This window comes from Pinus tabuliformis, chromosome 9 (genome assembly GCF_031772625.1).
Source record: "Pinus tabuliformis cultivar Carrire ecotype Pingquan chromosome 9, CPIR1, whole genome shotgun sequence".
In the NCBI taxonomy this organism is placed as follows: Eukaryota; Viridiplantae; Streptophyta; class Pinopsida; order Pinales; family Pinaceae; genus Pinus; species Pinus tabuliformis.
Window position 1 is genome coordinate 1,955,819,329 of NC_142307.1, and position 25,029 is coordinate 1,955,844,357.

Sequence of the window (25,029 nt, forward strand, 5' to 3'; positions counted from 1 at the left end):
TCTTAATTTCAAGAAATTAGTATTCATGAAAGTCATTTTAAAAATTCATAGTTATAACATTACATCATTTTAACACTCTTATTTATGTTGTTTTAAACACACATACTTTATATACTAAACTATATAGTATTATCATTTTAAAATATTAAACATTGGTATTCATGAATGCTTATCATTCTTAATTTTAAGCATCATTTTTAACACTCTCATTGATGTTATTTTAAACACACATACTTTATATACTAAACTATATAATATTTATCATTTTTAATTTTAAACACCGTTATTCATAAATGTTTATCATTCTTAATTTTAAGCACTATTCATGATCGTAATTTTTAACTTTTATATCTATAACATTACATCATTTTTAACACTCATATCTATATTATTTTAAACACACATACTCTTATCCTGCGTATATATCCACAAACATTGTTTTGAATATTTAAACTATAAACATCATTTTTAATGCTCACATTCTTCACTATTCTAAAAATTCATATGACATAAATTAAAATATTTTCTAATAAAAAACAGACATGTAGATTATCAATTACTTTAATTTTCAATTAACAAAACTAAAAGAATTAAAATATTTATAGTCTCATTAAATTTATTTTATAGCTTCCAATTTTCTCAAATTACAATTCATTTACTCAAGATAAACCAACTAATCCCTAATCCCTGGGAATTTTCTCAAGTTGCAATTCACTTAATCATTATAACCAGTTATTTATGACACCTAAATTACTCCTCCTTCAAATGGCCAATTAATTTACCACTAAATCTATAATGTAGTTGCATCAACTTACTACAACCACGATGCCTGGAATCCCTTTCACATGCCTTTTTAAGGCCTAGTCTAACAAGGGGATGAGTTGTTGGGAAAGTTATGGAAATTCTGGTTATATTTAGATAAAATCCAATAAAGATTTTTGTAAATTCAAGTTATAGTTATTAAACTTCAAAATTTCAGGTGTCTTAAAAGTTTTTAATGGTGCTGAATCTATTTCCACCATCAAAAACACAATTCAAACACTGTCTCTACAATTTTTTTTGAATTTTTTTACCCTATTCTAACCACTTTTGACCATCTAATTTTTTGAATTTTTTTTTGCCATACTGAACTTCCTCCACCTCCTCGTTAAACAACTCCCCATTTTAATGACCTAATTCTCATTAAAATTATCTTTTCGATAAGCGTACACATAATGAAACTAGCTTTTCGATAAGTGTACACATGTAATGCCCTTTTCACCAATTTACTCGGAAGTACACGCCCTTTTCACAAATTTACTTGGAAAGACTTGTGAAACTACGACAACGCATGTAAATTCCATTTTCAAATTCCTTCTTCGAGTGACAAGTGCACTTTACTCAACTCCATTTAGTTAACTCCATTTAGTTATTTTTTACTAAATTTAGTTATTTTTTGCCTGACAAGTGCACTTTACTCAACTCCATTTATTTATTTTTATTAAATTTAATTATTTTTTAGTTATTTTTACTAAATTTAGTTATTTTTCGCTTAACAAAGTGGAGGAGTTGTCTAAAAAGTTATGGAAATTCAAGTTATATTTAAAAAATTATGGAAATTTTAGTTTTATTTAGAGAAAATCTGACAAAAATATTTGTAAATTCATATTATTAGACTTAAAAATTTTAATTCTCTTAGACATTTTTATGGTGGTGAATCCATTTCCACCGTAAAAACATAATTGATACATTACCTATACAAGATTTTTCTAATTTTTTTTTGGAGCTAAATTCAAGCCACTTTTGTCCATCGTGGCAATTCATTCCTATGCCTCCCGTTACTATAGTTATGATTTTCGTCTTGCACCTTTGCTACTTTATAACCATTTTCGTCTTGCACCTTTGCTAATTTAGCAAATTTCGAGGCTTGACCAGGTCGATAACTCTCAGTGTGCTCCCTATCTTCATGGTCTGCTATGAGCTGTTTTTGTTCCTTGCAAGCTTTCCGCCAAACGGGTCTGCAATGTCCTGTTCACACCAATTTTAATTTTTTGGCAAGCCATAAAAACAGCTGGTTCTTTCAATTCTCAGAGAAAACTAGTATGACAATAGAATATTTAAAGGCAAACTCGCAGGAGGGGAAGGCAATAGAGATATAATAGTCTATAAGTGATTGCTTACTCTAGCTCAAGTCTCAATGGATCCTCATCTTCCATCAAATCGCAACACTCACCCGCCCAACTCTGGCTTAAGTCCATGGAATTGTGTTGAAGCAGAGGAGGAGGAAGACTGGAATATGGATGATAGCAATGGCGAGGAGGACGCAAGGGAACCGAAGAATGAAGATGAGGTTTATGAGGACGACGATGAAGACTACGCGAAAGAGGAGGACGATGAAGAAGAAGATGAGGGGTTGGATGATTATCCAGAACGGCAGAAACAGCTAGGGGAACATCCCCTTGATCAGGAGTCATCTCAGTCTGATACTTCTGGCGAAGGAGACGATGAGAGGGATTATTACATGCAGAGCGAAGGTGGAATGTATGGAGACAGGATCAATGGCCAAGTGGGTGTTGGAGGAGAGGAAGAATTCGAATACCCAAACGAGGAAAACCGAGACCCAAGTGAACAGGAAGGCATGAAAGGAGAAGAGGAGCAGGGCGAAGAAAGTGGGTATAATGATAACGCCTTAGAGCCACCGGGGTTTGAACAGGATGAAGTCAAGGATGAAGAAAATTTGGTGGCCACCAACCCTAAAACTTCAGGCAGGGCTTCCCAGAAGAGGAAATCACTGGCTGCAATGGGGGCATTTGGTGGGGATACTGCTATTAAAAAGCCCAAAAGAAAAAACACTAATGTCTGGACCAAATCAACGTCCAGGAAGTCGAGCAAGAAGAACAGGGCTAATGGCAATACCGCAGCAGAAGATACTACTCTCATAACTCCTGTCACCAGGCTGGTTGATAAGGTAGATGATACGCCAGACATGAGAATTTGCCTCTCAAAAATCCACAAGGCAGAAAGGATTGAGTTGAGTGAAGATAGACTGACTGCAGGGAGCACTAAGGGGTACAGAATGGTGAGGGCTACTAGGGGTGTGGTGGAGGGGGCATGGTATTTTGAGATCAAGATTGTTTACCTCGGTGAAACTGGGCATACCAGATTGGGATGGTCTACAGAGAAAGGAGATGTTCAGGCTCCTGTAGGCTATGATGGGAATAGCTATGGCTACAGGGATGTGGATGGCACTAAACTTCATAATGCTATCAGAGAGCCCTATGGTAACGGACCTTACGTGGAGGGTGACGTTATTGGGTTTTATATTAATTTGCCCAATGGCAGTGAGTATGCGCCGAAGCCACTGCAGTATGTGTGGTATAGAGGTCAGCTTCATTACTTCAACGCAGTAGAGGAAGCGCCAAAGGTGGTGCCTGGTATGTTCCAGTCCCCTTATCCTCGACTTATACCTCCTGTAGTTCCTGTAGTCTTGTTTTCTTGCAGGATTTAAATTTGTGACTTCCCACCCTATAGTGCATGAAAAATGCATATCACGGCTCTATGCACTAAATATATAGTCGGTCTTTTTTTTTTTTATAACTGCACACACTTTCAAAAAGATACTTTTGCTTTTTACTGCTGTTAATTTATGGCTAAAATTTGGAATGCACTTTGTTTCACTCTCTATGCACTAAATATCCAGATGGTCACTTTTTTGAATTACACACACTTTCAAAAATCAATAAATTACCGCAGTTAGTTTTCACTGTATATATATGCTTTGAGCTGGTGACTTCGCACCCTGTAGTGAATGAGAAATGCATATCATGGCAAAAACTTAAAATGCACTTTGTTTCACGGTCTGTGCACTAGATATATAGATGGTCATTTTTTTTTGAATTGCACTCTTCCCAATAACACACCTCGTAAGAATGTCTGTCACTTTCTCTGCACACCTCGAAAAAATGTATGTCACTTAAGATAAAAAAAAGTTAAGACCTGGATTTAGCCTAATATGCAAGACTAAAAAGGTTCAGTGTGTTATTTGCACTTACATTATAATGCACAATGATGCAGTAACGGACTAAATGTCCAAAGCAGCTCTCGGGCAGAACATCAAATATCCCGGTAAACAGAACACACGCATAAATCCACAATCGGAATAAAAGCCAATGAAAGATCCTTTCATATCAGGACTTTGGTCTTGCAAGTAGGAAATCCATCTCCAGAAACCTTGACATTGTGTAGTAATCGATTGTCCAGCTTGCAGGGTCGCTTGGCTGCCTGATATGTCTCCTCATTTCACACTAAAAACGCTGAATCTGAAGGCTTGAGAGCAATGTGCTGCTTTGCTGCACTGGAATGTGCCATACAAGCATGGATTCTGGAATCACCATATACTGTCAGTTCTTCCACACCTTTTTCTGTGCGATGGATGTTGTTAATATGGTGGCTGCTTTGGTCTCAGAGAAATTATATGTGCAGTGACCAAGCCTGAACTGGTACATCACCATATCAGTAGATGAACTAGCTCCAGGTGGCCCTAGAGTTGGGCTTTGTCCGACCAGCATACTACTCACTAGGTTTAATGGAGTAGTCAGGCTTCTGTCAAGAGATTCTTCCTATTGACCTCGGATGTTAGGAGAGTTGGGCTCCTTTGCTTTTGTACCTCGCCAGCATCATACAACCATCACCCCATAGCATTGACCACTCTCTGCAGGATATCATCTGCTAGTGCATTGGCCCTTTTACAATGTTTTAAAACTTTAATACACCTCTTGGTCGACTCACTTGTCCTTGATTGCCAGCTCCAACAGGCCTTGACATCGTCTCTTTTCTTAATATCAGGATTTTTTAGAGCCTTTCAATGTTTAGCATTTTTATTGTACCAACACCTTATACTCTCTCTTTTAGCTTTTTTGTTTTGTTTTTTCTTTAGCTACTCACTTGTCCTTGATTGCCAGCTCCAACAGGCCTTGACATCGTCTCTTTTCTTAATATCAGGATTTTTTAGAGCGTTTCAATGTTTAGCACTTTTACTGTACCAACACCTTATACTCTCTCTTTTAGCTTTTTTGTTTTGTTTTTTCTTTAGCTAGACATTTAGTGACTGGTCTCTATTCGACTCTTAGATCTTGTCATCCTTTTGCTTTTAGAATTGTTCTAGGTGATGTCTTCACATTCCGACTTTGTATTGACATGGGGTGTACTTTCGTAGTCCATTTGGCCTACTTTTCTGGTCATGCCTTGGACATTAATGAACTTGTTTCATCACTCTAAAGTCTCCTGTGTTGAGCCAATAACATTATGGATTTGTTGCCCTTCTTAATTCAAATTGCTCCTTCGAGATCATATTGGATAGAGTGAGCTTAGGTCTCCATGCTATTGTTTTTGCAATGGTCTTGTGTATGCAATTACACAGTGAAATGGGCCAAATCTAATTGTAGTTTTGAGGAGTTAGAGTTTTTCAGGATATTTGCTACAAGGATAGCCCCTAGCAGTTTCTCTTCTTCCTAGGGATTCCTGAACCACTTGAAGGAGGTTATTTTTTAGGGCATCTACGAAATCAATGTAGAATTTGATGGTCCACTGTTAAATTATGGTATGTTCTATGCTTAGAGCAGTTTACTTATTTTATTCTTATGAGCCACAGATTAACAATCACATATACATTAAGTAAAGTGCAGATAGAACATTACACGATCAACAGAAAACAAGCCAAGACAAGAGAGACAAGATGTGGCGGCTAGTCAGGGACAAACCCCAATGTGGGGAAACCCTTTGATCAAATCTTCTTTTATCTTCAATAGTTCAGCAGAGAGAAATGGTACAAAAATCAGAATTCTGTAATTTTATATCAGCAGCGGCAAACCCTAGATCAACAAAGTCAAACTTGGTCAAACGAGTTGAAATTGACTTCCAATATGCTTGGTCAATTTCGGTCAACTAGCCCTCGAACAGCTTGTAGAAACAACCCTTGAACAGCCCCAAAAACACAGTTAAACTGCGGTTGGCTGAAGTCAACCTGCTGCCCAAAATTAGGGTAGTCAACGCTGGTCAAACCTGTGGATGGATTGCCTCAATTTTTGTGCCAAAATCTGCGGCCTGCCTACGGGAGGCAGCTACACCAAAACTGCACCCTTGATGAGTCGACGCTTGGTCAACGTAGGTCAAAGAGACCTTCAATAGTTTTGCATCCTCCTTTCAGTGTCCTCCTTGCCCTAATGCGTCGTCCTTCTTCCCACGTGTGAGCTGCTCCTTGTATAACCCAATGCTAACGAGAGAGAGAGAAGAATGAATGTGATGAGATTATAAGATTCACTGGGCATGTGTCCCACACATTTAATTGCTGGCCGACCTTGACAATTTATCAAGTAAATACAAATAAATTCATATCTCCATAAATACTTGTCGGAATCGGATGATCTTTAGATCAATCCTACACCACTCGACAAGAGGAATCTAGGAAAAATATTAGCTGCCATAAATGAGGTGACCCACATGGAGTTTGGCTCTAGTTGCCAATTTTAACACTCCCTCTCAACTAGGGAGAACTCCATCTGCAATCTGTCTGACCGTCGCTACTATCCCAACCATCAAATGAACTGCCCTGCACTGCTTGGTCCTACTCTGCTCGAACTATGAAGAAGAAGAAATGATCTAGGATGTATCATACCATCCTCCACTGGCACGAAGTCAGTCTTAGAGTGTGTCATACCACTCTCACTGATTCCAGATCAATATTATTGATCCCAGATCAATGGAAGTCATCATAGCATAGGGAGTACGGTAGATACAACAATGCGTCCATCGATAATACTACTAATGGTCCCTAACACCATTTCCCTACTCATTGATCAGCTGAGAGGTAGTTCCCATGAGTCCCAAACTGCATGGGTAGGATGCCTCGACAGGAGAACTAATCATCCTGTCCAAAGGAGAACGAATCATCCTGTCCAACAGTTGCCACAGGAGAACTAATCATCCTGGCCCATAGGAGAACTAATAATCTTGTTCCACAGTTGCCATGGAGAACTAATCATCCTAGCCCACAAGAAAACTAATCATCCTGTTCCACAGTTGCCACGGAGAACTAATCATCCTGTTCCATAGTCGCCACGGGGTGTCATAGGGGAAGGTTGAACCTTTCACCCTGTACATAGTGCAGCACTAGGGGATGGTGAGTCACCCTGTGGTTACATGTCTCTCCAAGAAGTACCCTGCGCCCCCCTGGAGCTCCTAGAGCTCAATGCATCATACTCGACCCTCATAAGAGGGTCTCTGAACGACACCAAGTCGTTCTCGGAAAGTCAAGAATTTGACCTTTCCCTGGGGCTTCGTCAAAATGTCAGTGACCTATTCATCTGTATCGATATGTTGGAGTCTTATTTCTCCTTCATGCACCATATCCCGAATATAGTGGTACTTGAGATCGATATGCTTGGAGAAATCATGAAATACGAGATTCTCTGATAAACGAATCTCGCTCTGGTCGTCACACAAGATCACGGTGGTATCCAATGTAAATCCAAACAGCTCACTGAAGAGCTTTCGCAACCAGATCGCTTCACAAGAGGCCATACTAGCAGCAGTGTACTCTGACTCGGTAATGCTCAAAGCCACTGACTTCTGCTTCTTGCTCATCTAGGATATTGAGGTAGATCCCAAAGAGAAACAACACCCAGAAGTGCTCTTTCGGTCCACCACACTGCCTGCCCAATCAGCATTAGTATATCCATGTAGTCTCACATCTCTGGCAGTGTATCTCAACCCATGAGTGTTTGTGCCACGAAGATATCTCAACAGATTCTTGGCACCAATACAATGTGAGTGGTGAGGCTCAACCATATGTTGACTCAACGTGTTGACTGCAAAACATATATCCGGACGAGAGTTCACCAAGAACATCAATGCTCTGATGAGTTGACGATACTCGGCAGCATTTCGTAAAACGGGTCCGGCAGCACTACTTCTTAACTTCTTGAAGTCAAGCTCCATCGGGGTAGTCATGGGCTTGCAGTCCACCATACCAGATCTCTCCAATATCTTCACCACATATTTTCCTTCAGATAGGAAAATCTCCCTTGGCTTCTGCCAGACTTCTAGTCCTAGGAAATAGTGCATCAGTGCTAGGTCCTTCATCTCAAATTTAGAAGCCAACTCCCTCTTACATTTGTGAATGAGAGGGTCTACACCTGTTAGAAAGAGGTCGTTAACATACAACACCAGTATGAGAGGATTGTCATCTTCAACCTTAAAGTAAAGGTTAGGGTCGACTTCACTCCTAGTGAATCCCAACTTCATCAAGTGGTTATCGATCCTCTCATACCACACTTGGGGTGCTTGCTTTAGTCCATAGAGGGCCTTCTTCAACTTGCACACATGAGATTCTCGATCATGATTCTCAAATCCTTTGGGTTGCTCCACATAGACCTCCTCTTTGATCGAACCATAGAAGAACGCGGTCTTGACATCCATATGATGTGGGTTCCATCCTTGCGAAGCAGCAAGGTCTATGATCGAGCAGATGGTGGTATATTGGGCAACAGGGGCAAATATCTCGTCATAGTCTATACCTTCCTTTTGAGAAAAGCCACGAGCGACAAAACGAGCCTTATACTTTTTCGAACTTCCATCAACTGTATGCTTTATCTTGTAAAGCCATTTCGAAGTGACAATTGCTTTGTCCTGGGGTTTGGGGACCACATCCCAGACATCGTTTTTCATGATGGACTCATATTCCTCAATCATAGCATCCTTCCGTACTTGATGCTTGACAACTTTTGTGAATGAAGAAGGCTCATTTTGGATGATTGTGCTCATGATGATCAAGTATCCCTGATACCTGGTCGGCTTCTTACTTTCTCGGAAGGTTCCCCTAGGTGCAACGTGCCCTTCAGCGTCATCAAGTGTACCCCTAAGCCATTGAGGCCTCTTCCTAGAAGAGGAAGGCTCTCGCAGAGGGGGATCAATAGGATCCATAGGTTCTTCCATATTGGGCATCGTCTCATCTTCATTTTCCTTTGGTTCCCTGGTGTCAGCTTCTTTAGATCCCCTTTGAGTAGGAAGATTGTCAACTTTGCTAAGAGCCATATCTTCGTCAAAGGTGACATCATGGCTAATCTCGATTTCCCTTTGACCAGCCACATAGATTCTATAGCCCTTAGTGTTTTCGCTATAGCCCACGAAGATTCCTTTCTTTCTAGATGCACCCAATTTATTCCTCTTCTCCTTCGGCACATGAATATATACCAGACTTCCAAAAATTTTAAAATGAGATACGTCAGGTTTCTTACCAGTGAACATCTCTTTGGGAGTCTTGGAACCCAATACTTGATGAGGGCATCGGTTTTGCACATATATGGTGTTATTCGCAGCTTCGGCCCGTAGAAACTTCGGAAGTCTTTGATTGTGAATCATAGCACGTACAACTTCCACAATTGTACGATTCTTTCTTTCTGCCACACCATTCTGCTTAGAAGTATATGGTGTTGTAGTCTCCCTATTAATGCCAGCCTCTTTGCAAAAGCCTTGGAACTCATTGGATTCATACTCAGTCCCATTTTTAGTGCTTAAGATCTTGATCTTCTTTTCGGTTTGATTCTCGTTCAAGACTTTGAAGTGACGAAACCAAGTGAACACTTCGTCCTTCTTTTTCAAGAAGTATATCCAAGTCTTGCGAGAATAATCATCTATAAAGTGGGGTAACATAAATATCCTCCTAAAGAGTTCACAGGCATCATACCAGATATGTCTGAGTGAACCAACTACAATATATCAGAGGTCTTGCTTTGGCTTGAGGGGAATGGTCCTCTTTTGAGCTCTTCTTTGACACATCCAAGACATACACCTTCTTGCTCTACTCGGAACTCGGGCATACATGTACCATTTGTCTTGCATTGGGTAGAGCTTTATAATGAAGGTGAGCAAACCTCCGATGCCATAATTTGGATTGAAGTGATGCGTCACAAGACATGACACCCAGCGGACTTCCTCCGACCTGATATAATGAATCGACCAGGAATCTAGGAAAAATATCAGCGGCCATATATGAGGTGACCCACATGGAGTTTGGCCCTAGTTGCCAATTTTAACATCCACCCATCAGGACTTGTGCCTTTACTGACATAGAGAGACTATAAAACCTCTTGACGTTTATTCCTAGTAATTAGCTACAATAATCTCTCATTCTGCTCCCTTGGAGATTATGGTTGAAAAAGGAGGAGATGACCAAGATGTTTGGGATGTTTTCCTTTGGAGGTTTTGTAAATAAATTTGGATATTGACATATTGTTACTAGAGAGATGTCTTTAAATGAAGTGCATGATCTTTTCTGTTATACATCCTCCAAATGGTGTTTTGAGTCTTTTTCATTGATGCACATTTATGGAAGTAAGTGTGAAATTTTCAAGTTTGAAATCCTATTTCAGCAACTGGAATTAATTCTTCTAATTGTTAATTAATTTAACAATTTATTTGCTACAACAAATATCGAATAAATCACACTGCAACCTTCACAAATAAAACTGCGGAAAATAATAACGCTAGAATCCGAGAAATATGCTAACACACACACATAAACATTGACACACTTATTTTTGGAAAATTGTCCCATTAAAAACCCAACTTGGGAAAACCAGTGCAAAACTAAGGGTTTTTATTATTATCACATAAACATTGACACACTTATTTTTGGAAAATTGTCCCATTAAAAACCCAACTTGGGAAAACCAGTGCAAAACTAAGGGTTTTTATTATTATGCAGCGATGAAATTTTGAGTACAATCTATGGATGCCCAATTGACAATCAAACCACAAGAAAATCTAGCCAAAATTATCTAAGGGAATTTCCCTTCCTCCACAAGCAACTCCGACACAACTTCGCCTAAAAGACTCATCTTTTTGGACCCCTCACATTGGCTTCTGCTTAGTGCTTGGGCAGACCCTTGGACATCTAGCCCAAAACTGCCTTTGATCAAGTTGTTCTTCCTGTCTCTGCTGAGGAAAATGATTCTCCGACCTTCTAGAAGACTTTCCAGGCCTTTGGAAGTTGAATCGATTTTTCCCACAGCTAAATAGAATTGCCCTCGGAAGCTTACTGCATGGTCCTCTGCGCTGCCTCACTAGGAATAACTCGGCCTCTTGCATCTCCGAATCTGGAAAATTTCCTTCGGATCACTATCCCTGCCCCTCTTTATCTTTGCTTCCTTTTTGAAGCTCGAACTCTTCCGGCTAATGCCTCTGGAAAATTGAACTCTCCAAGGAAATCGATCTGTGTGTGTGTGTTCTCCATCTACGCATCGACTTCTTATAATCTTCTGTTGGACCTCCAATGACTAAGATTAAATCTTAATCGATGGCTAAGATTATTTCCCCGTCGATCCGTGTGAGTTTCTAGATGTTTCACACCTTATCTCCATTAATTTTGATTAATTAACCGTTTTTTCTAAGTTTAAACTAAGGAAATAATTAAAAATAGGCTAATAATCTAATTGAGGCACTTCTAGGTGGAATTTCCAAAAACAATTCATGGGTGATGGAGAACTCCTGTGTTTTAGCCTCTCCACAAAGTTTTGAGACTAGAACACCTGCGATGCTACAAAAACTAACACTCTCTCTTAGCGAGAAACGTGTTCTCTCTAGTGCTGCACACTCTGCCACAACACCCTGCCTCTGTACCACCCTCTGTCACGCTATTGATGTCTGGCCACTACCCACCAACCACTGCACAACTTTGATGATGCATCTGTGCTGTTGCTGGCATTGCCATATTGTTGCCAACCCTGCATCTGCATTACAACTCCCTCTCAACTGTTGTTGTTGCTACTGCAACTACTGCAACTGAGAAGCATCCTAAATACTGAATCAACTGTGTTCAATATGATGCATCTGCCCCCGAGTCTCTAACTGCTACTAGTCATTGCACTGTCCACTAAAGAATTTGCGCTGCTGCTGACTCTGGTACTGAGCCTCCTGCTTTGTTGCCAACACTGCATTGGCTCCTTAGCTACTGATTGCTACTATCTCCAATTGTCACTCCGTATTCTGATTGTATAATTGACGTTGGTCCATCTTGTTACTGAATATTGTGGGCCCCTGTAGCAAGGTAATGATCTAAGAGGAGGACTCCTCAATGGACCTTGCCCATGTTTGTGCTGCTCTGTGACTACAACTCTAAATCATCCCACATCTCTCCTGGAGGTATAGCTGCAAACATTGCGAAATCTTCCTCCAACCTGGAGGACAACTTGTCGGTCTCTTCGAATGTTGCTGCTTGGTTTTGCTTCTCCTGCTTGCCCTTCTTCCTGAGAGGACACTGCAACTGTAGTGGTCGAGTTCGTCACACCTGAAGCACTTGACCTTCGGTAGGTCCTTCTTCTTCTTTTCCCCTTGTCCCTGACTAGGACCCTTAGATGCTAGGGCCACATTTTCTTCTTCCTTCTCACCCTTCACACTTTTGCTATTGTTGTTACTGATGGTACTCTTTACAAGAGCCCATATCAACTCCTCCTGTTGTAGGTTAGACTGCATCCTGTTCCCATTTAGGCAATGTGTTTTTCCCAAGATGCTTTGGACAAACACATGCCATTCATCCGAGGACCGAGACACTATTCAATGCCAACTGTACAAGCTCTGTGGGTTGGGGTGCCTCCCCAACGACTGCAAGCTGATATCAGACTTCCTGAATCCTAGTAAGGAAGCCATCTATGCTTTCGCCCTTCTGCATCCTTATGCTCCTCAGCTTCTCCTGGAGAAACATCTTCCGCTGCTCAAAAGAACTTTGAAATAGCTCAGAGAGAGCATCCCACATCTCCTTGGCTGTACCTTTGTCTGCCACATGTGAGACTAGATGATCTCAGACTCCATCCAAAATCTGCTTTGCCTTCGCCATTTCTTTTTCTGTACTCCTTGAGTTGATTAACATCCTAGGGTACTGCTACCACATTCTCCACATAGGCTTTCAGGCCATATTCATCCAGAAGGAAGGACATCCTAGCCTTCCAGATGACATAGTTGGAGGCTCCCTCCAACCTATCCTGATCTCTAAGTCCAACTGTGGCCATCTCTAGATCTGGTTGAAATCTCCCTCTTTTTCTCTGCGCGACTACTGGATCTGCTACACGCACTCCCTTCTGGAGTGAGGAAATCTGCTCACAACCACTGCCAATTTATGATTGGAAAAATTAGATCTCTAAAACTCAAGATCCCCTGAAAGAAATTTCCCTCGGTGTGTGCTATTTCTCTTCCATCCGATGCTGATTATGTTACTGCAAACTGCTGCAAATCCTTCTGTGCCCAAACAAGATCTTTGCTCAGCGAAAATTTGAGCCGTTGCTTCTCCCTCTACCTGTTGGAATCATTCAACTGGCAAGCCAATTTTTTCTGCCAACTTGCATTGAAAAATTGAGCTTCCCTAAGCAATTCGATCTGCGCGCCTTAGGCTCTGCGCAACCCCTAGAAAAATCGTCCTGTTGCTCCCTCTGAACAACGAATTCTTCTATCTCCGCTTCTGAACTTCCCCGTCTAATCAATCACGCTCTGATACCATGTGAAAATTTCAAGTTTGAAATCCTATTGCAGCAACTAGAATTAATTCTTCTAATTGTTAATTAATTTAACAATTTATTTGCTATGGCAAATATCAAATAAATCACATTGCAACCTTCATAAATAAAACTGTGGAAAATAAAAACGCTAGAAACTGAGAAATTTGCTAGCACACATAAAAATTGACACACTTATTTTTGGACAATTGTCTTCGGAAAAACCCAACTTGGGAAAACTGGTGCAACAACTGAGGGTTTTTATTATCATGCAATAGTGAAATTTTGAGTACAATCTATGGATGCCCAACTGGCTATCCAAACAACAAGAAAATCTGGCCAAAATTATCTAAGGGAATTTCCATTCCTTCACAAGTAACCTCGACACAACTTCACTTCAAAAACTCGTCCTTCTAGACCCCTCACGTCGGCTTCTCTGCAGTGCTTGCATAGACCCTTAGACGTTTAGCCCAAAATTGCCTCTGATCAAGTCGTTCTGTTTGTCTCTGCTGAGGAAAATGATTCTCCGTCCTTCTAGGCCTCTGGAAGTTGAATTGGTTTTTCCCACAACTAAATCAAATTGCCCTCTAAAGCTGACCGCGCAGTCCTCTGCGTTGCCTCACTGGGAATAACTCGGCCTCTTGCTGCTGCCTCTGCTGATCTGGAAAAATTCCTCTGGATCACTGTCCCTACCCCTCTTTGTCTCTTCTTCCCTTCTGAAGCTCGAACTCTTCTGGCTACTGCCTCTAGAAAATCGAACTCTCTAAGGAAATCGATCTGTGTGTGTGTTCTCCATCGACGCATCAAATTCTTCTTATAGTCTTTTGTTGGACCTCCAACGTCCAAGATTAAATATTAATTGATGACTAAGATTATTTCCCTGTCGATTCATGTGAGTTTCTAGTTGCTTCACACCTTATCAATTAATTCTGATTAATTAACCCCTTTTCCGAAGTTTAGACTTATAATTAAAATAGGCTAATAATCTAATTGAGACACTTCTGGGTGGAATTTCCATGGAGAACTCCTGTCTTTTAGCCTCTCCACAAAGTTTTGAGACTAGAACACCTTCGATGCTACAAAAACTAACAGTAAGCTGTAATCTTATCCTTGTTAGCAAGCCATGTTGCTTTGCTATCCTGCCTCTACTTGCTTCTTCCTAGGCCACTAACCTTGTTTCTCTTCTTCCAGAATATGTAGTTCTGCTAATGTGTCTACATTGAAATCACCAGTGACATGCATTGTATGTAAATCTTCCAATTTTTTTTCTAGACTGACAAGTTGTGTGGCAGTCATCAAAAGCTTGCTTACCCAAGTTTTGTGATGTTTTTGAGCTCCATAAGATTCCTGTGAAACTGCCAGATGACCCACTTTTCTGAATTTGTATCATATTTTACTCAATGTTTCTTTATAAATTCAAAAAATTCTTTATAACCCAGCCAATGTGAGTTTGATTGAAAGGTATTGCATGCTTTTGATGATAACATGCCATCTCCAATAAGACTGGGAAGTGATTATAGTCTCCACATTTATACACGGTTTTATGGTGATCCAATTGCCTAAGAAAATCATCTCTTGTTATTCCATGTATCTTCAATTACAAGTGACTCCAAATCAATAAGTTGAGCCTCATAGAAAATGTGAGATTAGAGTGGCTTGTGAATGATTGTGGGCATTTCTTCCCAATAACTGTGAGAGAATATAGTGGCCTATGAATGATTGTGGACATTCCCTCCTCACACCTCATCTCCATTCTCATAGTCATGCAGGACTAGACTTAATTTGCTTCCTATTATCAAGTTTAGGAATGAAAACTTGTCAGACATCTCAAGATTCATCCAGTGGTTAGAATAATGGAAAGAGGGGCCATAAATATTCAAAAAATCTAGATCTTGTATGAATTCCTTTGATTTCAAAGAGAGGAGCATTGCAGATAAGATAAGTTTATTGATGTCCAACAAATGATCAAAAGTAAACAAATCTAATCTAGAAGACCTAATATGAAATGTGGCTCAAAGCCAAAGTGATATGTAATGCTTTGGAAGATAATACAAGGAAAAAGGCCACAAGGCCTCAATCTCTCGCATGGAAGAAGGAGAGTGAGGGTTGTCTTCTAAAGTATCCACTATCTTTGTTTAACTCTCTCCTACCATTTGAGGTTGAATAAAAGAATCTCTACATAAAGGACTTGCTAGAGGAGCTAAATTTGGTCCAAGTGATATCTTTATATCTAAAATGTTGAAAAAGTAACTAGTTTCTACCTTCATAATTGTTGTACTCATTTTAATATGTATCCTATGTAACAAACAAGAGAAGAAAATAAAAAATCATTATTATTAAAGCACAAGTTTCATGCTCTTTATTGATGGTCTTCTAGGTAAAAGCATATTCTTCACGCTTCTAGGGTTTGTGAGGTGTTAGGATTTATTGTCATGAGTTAAAGGAGTGAACATTATATTTATAAGATCCTTTCAGGCAAAATATATCTTGTAAAAGAATTATTTTTTGAGTCTAGAAAGTCCTAGAAACTCCTAAAGTACAAGTTGGCCCCGATAGCGTTAAGTCGATCTAAAGGAGGGAATTCAACCCCTTGGAAAGGCTATATAAAGGAGCAGTTCGACCTCATTTGGTACACACTCACTACACAAGTTCGATATCTCAAGAAGAAGTTTGATCTATAGCTAGAAGAAGTAGAAAAGGAGAGCGAAGGTCTAGAAGAAGCTGGGAGGACGAAGTATCTTGTTTTTGGGCTGTAGAAAAAGGTTGAATTTGCAGATCTGAGTTGCAGTAGGACGAAGTGCGACATCTTGTAGCTGGAAGGAAGAATACTTTGTTTAGACATTGTTTACCTTAAGATGAGTTGTCTTGCTTTAGGAAGGTATCATGAGGAGGCTGAATTAGGAAGCTGCAACACCAAAGTTGCAGGGTTGAAGTTGCAGGACAAGTTGCAGTATTGAAGCTAGCAGGTCTAAGTTGCAGGGTTGAAGTTGCAGGACAAGTTGCAGTATTGAAGCTAGTAGGTCTAAGTTGCAAGGTTGAAGTTGCAGGACAAGTTGCAGTATTGAAGCTAGTAGGTCTAAGTTGCAAGGTTGAAGTTGCAGTATTGAAGCTGATAGGTCGAAGTTGTAGGACAAGTTGCAGTATTGAAGTTGACAGGTCGAAGTTGCATGTTGTAGTTGGTTGGTGCAAAATCAAGAAGGATTAAGAAGAGAGGCAGACTTGGTTCTAGGAGAAGGATTTGGTCTAGGGTTTGGGTTTTTGTATTTCATTTGAAGCAGATTCTAAGAAGAGAAGGGTTTTCTAGGTTTTCCTCCTAGAGGGGTTTTACCTTGGTTGAGAGCCTAATATCTGTGTCCTCTATTGTTGCTATTTCTATTCTTGATATTTGTTTGATGAACAGATCTAACTAAAAAACACAAGAAGACTAATAAGTTCACAAGCAAATATTAAAGTAAAGGAAAATAAGAATCAATTGCTGCCACTTTGCATTTTCCAACATAAAAGAGGTGGTCTGCCTTTGGGAATTGGAGGAGAAGTGCTACTTGTCGGTCTAGCATAAATTGTGTCAAGATCTAACTTGGCAACTCCATGGGACTTGTTATTAGGGTTGCACTACCTCCAAAGGTCTAACAAATTTTGGGGTTGAAATGGTGTTGCGTTTTGTTTGTTGCCTCTTGGTGCCCCTTTCCATTAGGAGCATTTGGAAAATAGATGTGATGCTCTCAATTGTTTTTGGCTAAGGGGGAGGTTGAAGGATGTAAGATCTAAGCATGAGGGCCTCACTTATATATAAGGCCAGGGGCCTCTACTTTGGATATTGGATAAAAGTAGAGGAGAGAAAATTATGACTCTCTAAATAAGAAATGGAACTAATCACATATGTCACAATATTTAGGGCATTTGAATATATAATGCTCCTTTGTTTCCTGCCTATGGCGAAGTTGACATAATTTGTCTTCCCACAAAATCTAATGCTTAACTTCCACTCGATTTTGATGAAAGCTCACTTTGAACTAGCTTAAGGGGATCTTGTGTGAATGGATCTAGTGTTAAAGCATGTAATGGGTTTGAACTATTAGGCCAATCCCTAAATCCACGAAGTTCTCTTCTTAAAAGTCCATCTTGGGTAGAAACCTACTAGGAAGGGTGATATACATGACTTGGGTATGTAAATATCCTCCTTGATAATCACGCTCATCTCTCGCTTGTTAGGTAAGAGCTGGCCACTGGCATCTAAAGAGTACTTGGCTGAGGGAAGGCAATCCACCTTTATGGTGAATATAGGATATAGGAAACCTCTAAGAACAAACATCACTCTATCCTTAGGGGTTTGAGGGTGGTGTATGCCCAGATTGGGCAATGGTCTTCAAAAAGAGTTAGGCAAGATAGAGATACTAGTGCCTAACAACATACCAATCAATAAATCTCTGTAGATGATGCAATAACTCTAATAGTTTGAAAATAGTCTTGATTAAGGTGTTGAAATGTGTAACTAGGTTCCGTCTTCATATTGTCTAATGTAATCATGATTTTATTATTATTATGATGTAAAGATATTTTTGTAATATTCCTAACACATAATATTCCTCAAACCCCAGCAAAAACTCCAACCAAATATGTGCAAATAATATAATAACCCAGAAGTGATAAAATAACAGTGGAACAACATATAATATTGTAAACCGGAAATATAAGCAGATACACAAGATATGCAACGAGAAAGGCTAAGCCATTTTATTATACTGAGCAATAAAATGAGTACAAGAGGTGATTAGATAGATGGCACCTCGACTTGCACAAGGCAAGTGAAGAAATACTCTCATAATGGCAAGAATGGCCTCTCTGCGTGGACGCTGCTACTGGTGGTGCTGCGGCTGCTAGAAAACAAATGGTGATTTGGGGCTGCTCCTCTCCTCAAGAAAAGGCTGAAACCCTGGAATCGGGCTCTACTTAAGAAACCCAGAAAAACCCAAAAAGCTCTCTTGGAATGGCCAATCCCCGAAAATCACCCCCTTGGGGTTTTGCGCAGTCTCTCAGTGCTCTGCGCTGCCAATGAATGCAACCCTCCAGAAATATCCCTGAAACTCCTGTCAAAAACTCTCCAGCTGCAAGGGCTGATCCCCTGATCTATCTCTCAGCACAACACACACTGCAAACCCCCAAACCAGAACTGCGTCCCTCTCACAGTACTACGCAATCCTTCAGAACTACGTCCCTCTCCTAGTGCTGCGCAATCCTCCAAAACGCTGCCACTACTGCTGCTGAAATGCTAATGTATCTACTGCTGAAATGCCAATGGAAATACCTTGCCCGAGTAGGCACTCGAAGTCCCCCGGGGCTAAGGGTGAGATCTCCGTACGGAGACACTCAATGCACTAAACAGTGCTGCAGACTAGCTAAACAGCCAACGTGCTCAGAAGTCGAAACGACTAACTCCAAATGCACATAACTGAATGATCCAAAATGAGGGGGCTCCTCTCTATTTTATAGCCTCTACCTCTCACAATCCCTGGGCTCACCTCCTCTTGCGTGCTTCTCCTCTTGCCACGTGTTCTTCCCTCCTACGCAGTCTCTCCATGTGTCTGCGTAGGTTCCATTTCTGCGTCCCCCTTTGGCCCCCTTGGCTTCCCTTTAAGTCACAATGTTGTGCTACCTAGGAAGTGACTTTTTATTCTAAAGTGAGTTATGTCGCCCTTCCTCACTTTTTATTTACAAATAACTGTAGAAGGCAAAAATTGAACAAAATCGAATATTCCAATTAGCCATAGCTAATTAGGAATATTACAATTTTTTTTTATTATTCTTTTTGTAGCATGGGTTTCACCCTCGAGATTAGTTTATTTATAGGTCAAGCACCCATTGAGTGCTTCTAGGTTTTGTCATTAAGTCAAGAAGTCAAAGATGTTATTGTCATATGTAAAGACCCTATTAGGGCATCGTGTGTCACGTAAAAGAAATTTATTTGAATCATAAAAGTGTCATAAATACCCTCCAAGACAAGTCAACCTTCAAGAAGAGAAGTCAACCTATAAAACGTTGAAGTCGGCTTCCAAGAGATGACAAGTCGGCCTATTTAGAGCTTCCAAGTAGCCTATATATAAGAGGTACTCAACCTCATTTGTGAAACATCCAAGCAACTTGTAGAGGGGGAAGAAAGAGACTAATAAAAGCAAGCGTAGAAGAGGAGAGATAAAAGAAGGAAGACCAAAGCAATTAAATTCTGTTTTGGGCCACCTCCATCTCACACGTGCTTGTGAATTAGGGCATATTTTGCAGCAACAACACTGAAATTGCAGTCACCACACAAGACCGAAATTTGGAGTTAGAAGAATCAAGATTGCTAGCCGAATTATCAAGAAAGAAGTTGCTTCCCAAGCGAAGGAAGAAAGAGTCATTTTACACCATCTTTTCTCACACATGCCAGTATAGGGTTTTTGCAGTACTAGCCGAAAATTGCAGTCCTGAAGCAGCAAGGCGAAATTCTAAAGAAGGCCCAAACTTGAAGTATTGGTGCAAATTTGACTAGCGTTTACTTTGTGAAAAAATGAGCTCATCAAAGGATGTAATGTTCCCAATTTTTGTGAGTGCAAAATTCATTAAGGAGTTTTGCCAATTTTTGGTGATATTAATAAAAATGAGAAAATATTATTTTGTGGGAGAAACGTGGAAATTATTATTTTAGTGAAGAATGGCAACAAAGTAATATTTTATTAGTGGAAGGTGGGGACCACCAAGGGAGAGGGCTAGCAACTATAAATAGATCTTGGAGGCCTCCATTTGGTATCTTTTGATTATTTGACAATTTAACACTAGTTCTCTTGAGCTGTTTAGCCAAGACAATCCATGTTGTTCAGCACAAGGAATTTCCGAGCAGGAATTCCACCATTTCGGAGAACTTCGAGTGTCTCCATAGTGAGGCAATTTGGGGAGCTCAATTTAGAGCTTCCTTTGGACATCATTGCGGGAGTTTACTCAATAATGTGCATTTCTTAAGCATAGAGGTATTTTTGTGGAGCACATTGTGGGAGCACGCGTGTGGGTTAGAGACTCTGGGCTTTTGCATGGAATTTTCTTGTTGTTAGACCGAAGTTTGGACAACGATTCGCTGGGCTGGATTGGAGGTTATTACCTGGGTCAATTTTTCTATCTCTTGGTAGGGCGCAAAAGCTATTTAACCAAGTGTTGCACAAGGGTTTAAAGAAGTGGAGTTGGGAGAGATAAGGGCTGAAGATAGGAGATATTTCTTAGTGGAGAATTTAGTTGGAGGTTGGGGAAATTTCCCGTGGTAGATTTGGGCATAATTCAGTAGTAAAAATTGTGGGGCGTTTTTTGGCCAAATTGGGCAATTCACACTTGTTGGGGGTCACTGGGGTCAATGGATTAAGCCCAAACCCATTCTGGTTTGTTGTGGGTTTATTGAGAGGAGTGTTTGACTAATTTGCAAAATTTTCCGTGTGATATTCAGGCCCAAAATCCTCATTCTTATAGCAGGGCGTCTTGTTGATTACCTCGTAAATTTGCATCACTTTGTGGGTTCAATTTTGGCTTGGAGTTGGGCCAAACCCTTTCTGGGTATTTTTGGGTATGAGGAGTGGAGTCGTGGATGCAATTTCGTGCTCTGGATTGGGAGATCAAAGTCTTCCAAGTTTGTCTACTGTTGGAAGCTGCTAGTTGTTGTAAGTTGCTGCCTAGTCGAAGTTTCTAGAAAGAGGTCGAAATTCTGGGAGGTTGACTTGGTGTGGAGGAAAGGTCTTGTCTTGGTCTAGGGTGAAGAGTCTCAAAGGATACTATTGAAATGAAGAATTATCTTGATTGGGTTTACCCCTGGCATGTGCCTACATCTCGTGTCTATTGTTTTATGTGTTGTTGCTTTTGGTAATTGCTTGATGAATTAAAGAAAGAAGATATAAAGTATCGTAATAATAAGAAGCATCACAAGTAATTATCAAGAACAAGAAAATCTTTCCGCCTTTTTGATTTTCTAACAGGTCATAGGTCTTGGAATTCATCAATTGAAGTTCTATAAGAAGAGAATAATTCTTGTGGGTTTTCCTCTTAGTTGGAGAGGTTTTGACCCTAGCTGATCGCTTATAGCTTGTGTCCTCTTGTCTTGTTGTGCTTTATGGTTTGGTTGTTGTTTGAGGAAAAGAACACTAAACATAATCAAGTGAAAGAAGAATCTAATTAATTAAAATACATCACAAGTAGTTATCAAAGTAAGAGAAATCACCTAATCTGGTTGCCCTTGGATTTCTCAACAATTGGGAAGGGCTAGGCTTAGTATCATCCTCCCTGACGTCCCTCTGCAATGTAATTTTCTCTACTGAATAATTTTTTTTTCTCGGTAACAAAACTATTCTATTAAATATTTACAGAGTACAAAATACATCAGGTTAGACCCGTTTTCTCTTGCCCAGACATAGACAAAACTGAGACAAAACTAAGACTGTCCATAGACACACAAGCCCGCGCAGGGGATACAGAAAGAACTAACACCATTGACACAAAAAGGACTGTTCAGGTCGTCCCGCGCAGGGGAGACACAAAAAACCATCAGCTTTGACATTCTGAAAAAAACATAGACTGAAACAACAACAAACCAGGAGACGGCAGCGTGCTTGCGCCCAGGTGGAGCAGGGGCGCCGGCGAGATTATTCACTCGGCTCATCCAGTTTCTCCTCCACAATTGGGTACCAGCCGTAGTAATCCGGCTCAGCATGGGTAGGCGAGGTCGCTTCCACTTCCCCAGCGGTGGCTGTTGGAGCATTCTGGGATTGCTTGGAAGTATCTTCAATGATGGCCCGACTCTTGTCATCCTGCTCCATCTCAGCAGTCGGAGCTTGCTCTGCATCCTCCTGGTGGTCCTGCGTCCCCTGCTCCTGAGCATCCATGGGGTCATCCACCTCCGGAGGGCTCTCGATGAACAGAATGGAGACATGAGCACTAATTCTCGGATTTGCCGTGGAGCTGGTGAAGTTGAAAATCGTGGAGCCGAAGGCTGGCAAGGAGGCCGAGCTGGAAGCCTCTGCATCCATATGATGGCCGGAGAGCAGGGGAGCGGCTCCAATGGAGCTTACCAGATTACAGTGGCAGCAGTGCCTCGTTTCATTTCTCACAGGTCTGCTCGAGCCCCCGCCTCTGGAGGAACCACGACGGCTCAGCAACCTTTGTCTGGGTCTCACCATGGTGATTTGAGCCTCCCTGCCAACTGCCAGATGAGCCAAACCGTCGCAAACCAGAACCAGCACTGTAATATACTCCACCGCCTGAGAGGGGGCCGTTTCAACACCAGAGAGGCCAGCCAAGTGCTGCATAACCATAATTCCTTGCTCCCAACCGGATATAAGCTCGCCATCGTCACCAACCCGCCTCGAATTCCCATCCGCCATAACTGCATCAATGCTCTGGGCATTCACATCTGCTATCCCCCGTCCCTTCAATTTAAACCAGGAGTGTGCCGTCCCCCGTCCTCTCGCATGGAAGGCCACGTGATGCCCATGGAGCGGCATGTGGCTGGCTTCCATCTCTCGTCCCATCGCGTTAAACACCCGCATTCGGGGTTCCCTACTGAATAATTAATTGAACAATCTATTTAATAAGTCGCCCATAAATCATTAAATTGTTGCTTCTATGCTATGCTTAGATGTATTTTTGTTCATTGCAGAGATTCATCTACATGTTTCTACTCTTAGTTAGATAATTAGACATCTAGGAAGGATATTTAATTGTTTAATTTCTCTTCCATTCCTCTATCAAATCCTTTCAAGCTATGTTTTTTGTCATAGTTGAACGGTGGCACTTTGATCAGGCCTTTGCAAGAGAAGACCTTATTTGTTAAGCAGGGATTTGTGACTCATCAACAACCACCTATACAACAAACCTCTAGATTTGGCCATTGTGCTTCATAGTCTGTTGTTCAGTGACAATGAATAACATTAAAGTCTCGTAACACTTGCGGGAGCCCCCTATAGTTCGAGGGCCAACTTGAACCTAAAGATTGGTTGAATTGGTTTCTCAACGTAGTTTGGCAGCGAATGACTGCCTTCGAGAAATAGATACAATAGGTCCCTTTCACTGCTTCATAGAATTTGGAGTTATTCGAATCAACCTTAGGACTTATTAAATGTATTTCTAATATTATCCTATCTAGAGCTAGGTCTGGAGATTAGCTTTAGAATGCAAAGAATCAAGGAATAAACTTCAAATTTATATAGGTTCTCTCACAGGCTCTAAAAGAATTTTGTTTTTGCTTTTGATCTTGATAGAGGTCTCTGTCTTCTTTTCTTGGCTTGGACTTCTCTAATGCTTGGTCTAGTAATTATTCTTAAACCATAGAAAGCATTCTTCAGAAATATGTGTCTTCTAGTAGCTCACATCTTAGAGATATGTATAGCCCTGAATTAGCTCATCAAGAAGGAAAGATTTAACTTGGCCTTGGAGGGTCTTGGTCAAGGGTCTTTTTGGAAAATGTAACTATGTTCGGCTTTCAATAATGTACTTGAGTCATCATGTGATGTACTTGTCAAAAGAATAAAGAAAATTATTATTATTGTGACTTATTAAAGCATGGGTTTCATGCTTGGGTCACCATGTTTTAGGTCAAGGTCCCCATTGAGGACTTCCAGGATTTATTGTGAGTCTATAGAGTCATTGCACATTTAAAGAGACCCTTCTTGGGCTTTTGAATCATGTAAAAAGGTTAAGTATTGAGTCAAATATGAATTATGTAACCTCCACACCATGTCGGCCTAGAAGAAGATCAAGTCGACCTAAGGACCCCATTCAACCCCACATGAAGCCTATAAAAGGAAGCTCATCGAATTCATTTGAAGCATCATTCTCTCACATAAGTTCGAAATCTCTTATAGCTGGGGAGAAGTGTGAAAATCTCTTGGCCAGGAAAAAGTGCGAAGTCATCTTGTACTTGGGAAAAGATGCGAAGTATGTTGTCAGAGATCTGAAGTGAATGCAAGTTTGGGGAAGTCTAAGGAGAGAAGGAAAATCGAAATTTTGGTGTTTCTCTTTCTCTGTTTCGTGCTTTGGATTGGGTGATCAAAGTCATCCAAGTTTGTTTGTTGTTGGGAGCTGCTAATTGTCGTAAGCTGTTGCCTAGTCGAAGTTTCTAGAAAGAGGTCGAAATTCTGGGAGGCTGACTTGGTGTGGTGGAAAGGTCTTGTCTTGGTCTCGAGTGAAGAGTCTCAAAGAATACTATTGAAAGGAAGAATTATCTTGACTGGGTTTTCCCCTAGCATGTGACTACATCTGGTGTCTATTGTTTTATGTGCTGTTGTTTTTGGTAATTGCTTGATGAACTAAAGAAAGAAGATATAAAGAATCATAATAATAAGAAACATCACAAGTAATTATCAAGAACAAGAAAATCTTTCCGCCTTTCTGATTTTCCAACAGGTCATAGGTCTTGGAATTCGTCAATTGAAGTTCTATAAGAAGCGAAGAATTTTTGTGGGTTTTCCTCTTAGTTGGAGAGGTTTTGGCCCTGGCTGATCGC

General features: G+C 40.6%; 1 protein-coding gene across 1 annotated transcript in view; it reads left to right on the forward strand.

Annotated features, from left to right (window-relative positions):
• The first annotated feature begins 1,844 nt into the window (after positions 1-1,844).
• LOC149156810 (protein TRAUCO-like) overlaps positions 1,845-25,029 on the forward strand; it is a 32,752-nt gene continuing 9,567 nt past the window's right edge. Inside the window, exon 1 of the mRNA XM_089438611.1 lies at positions 1,845-3,413. Within this exon, the coding sequence (XP_089294737.1) occupies positions 2,177-3,413 (1,237 nt within the window). The 5' untranslated portion in view covers positions 1,845-2,176. The remainder of the gene's footprint in view (positions 3,414-25,029) is intronic.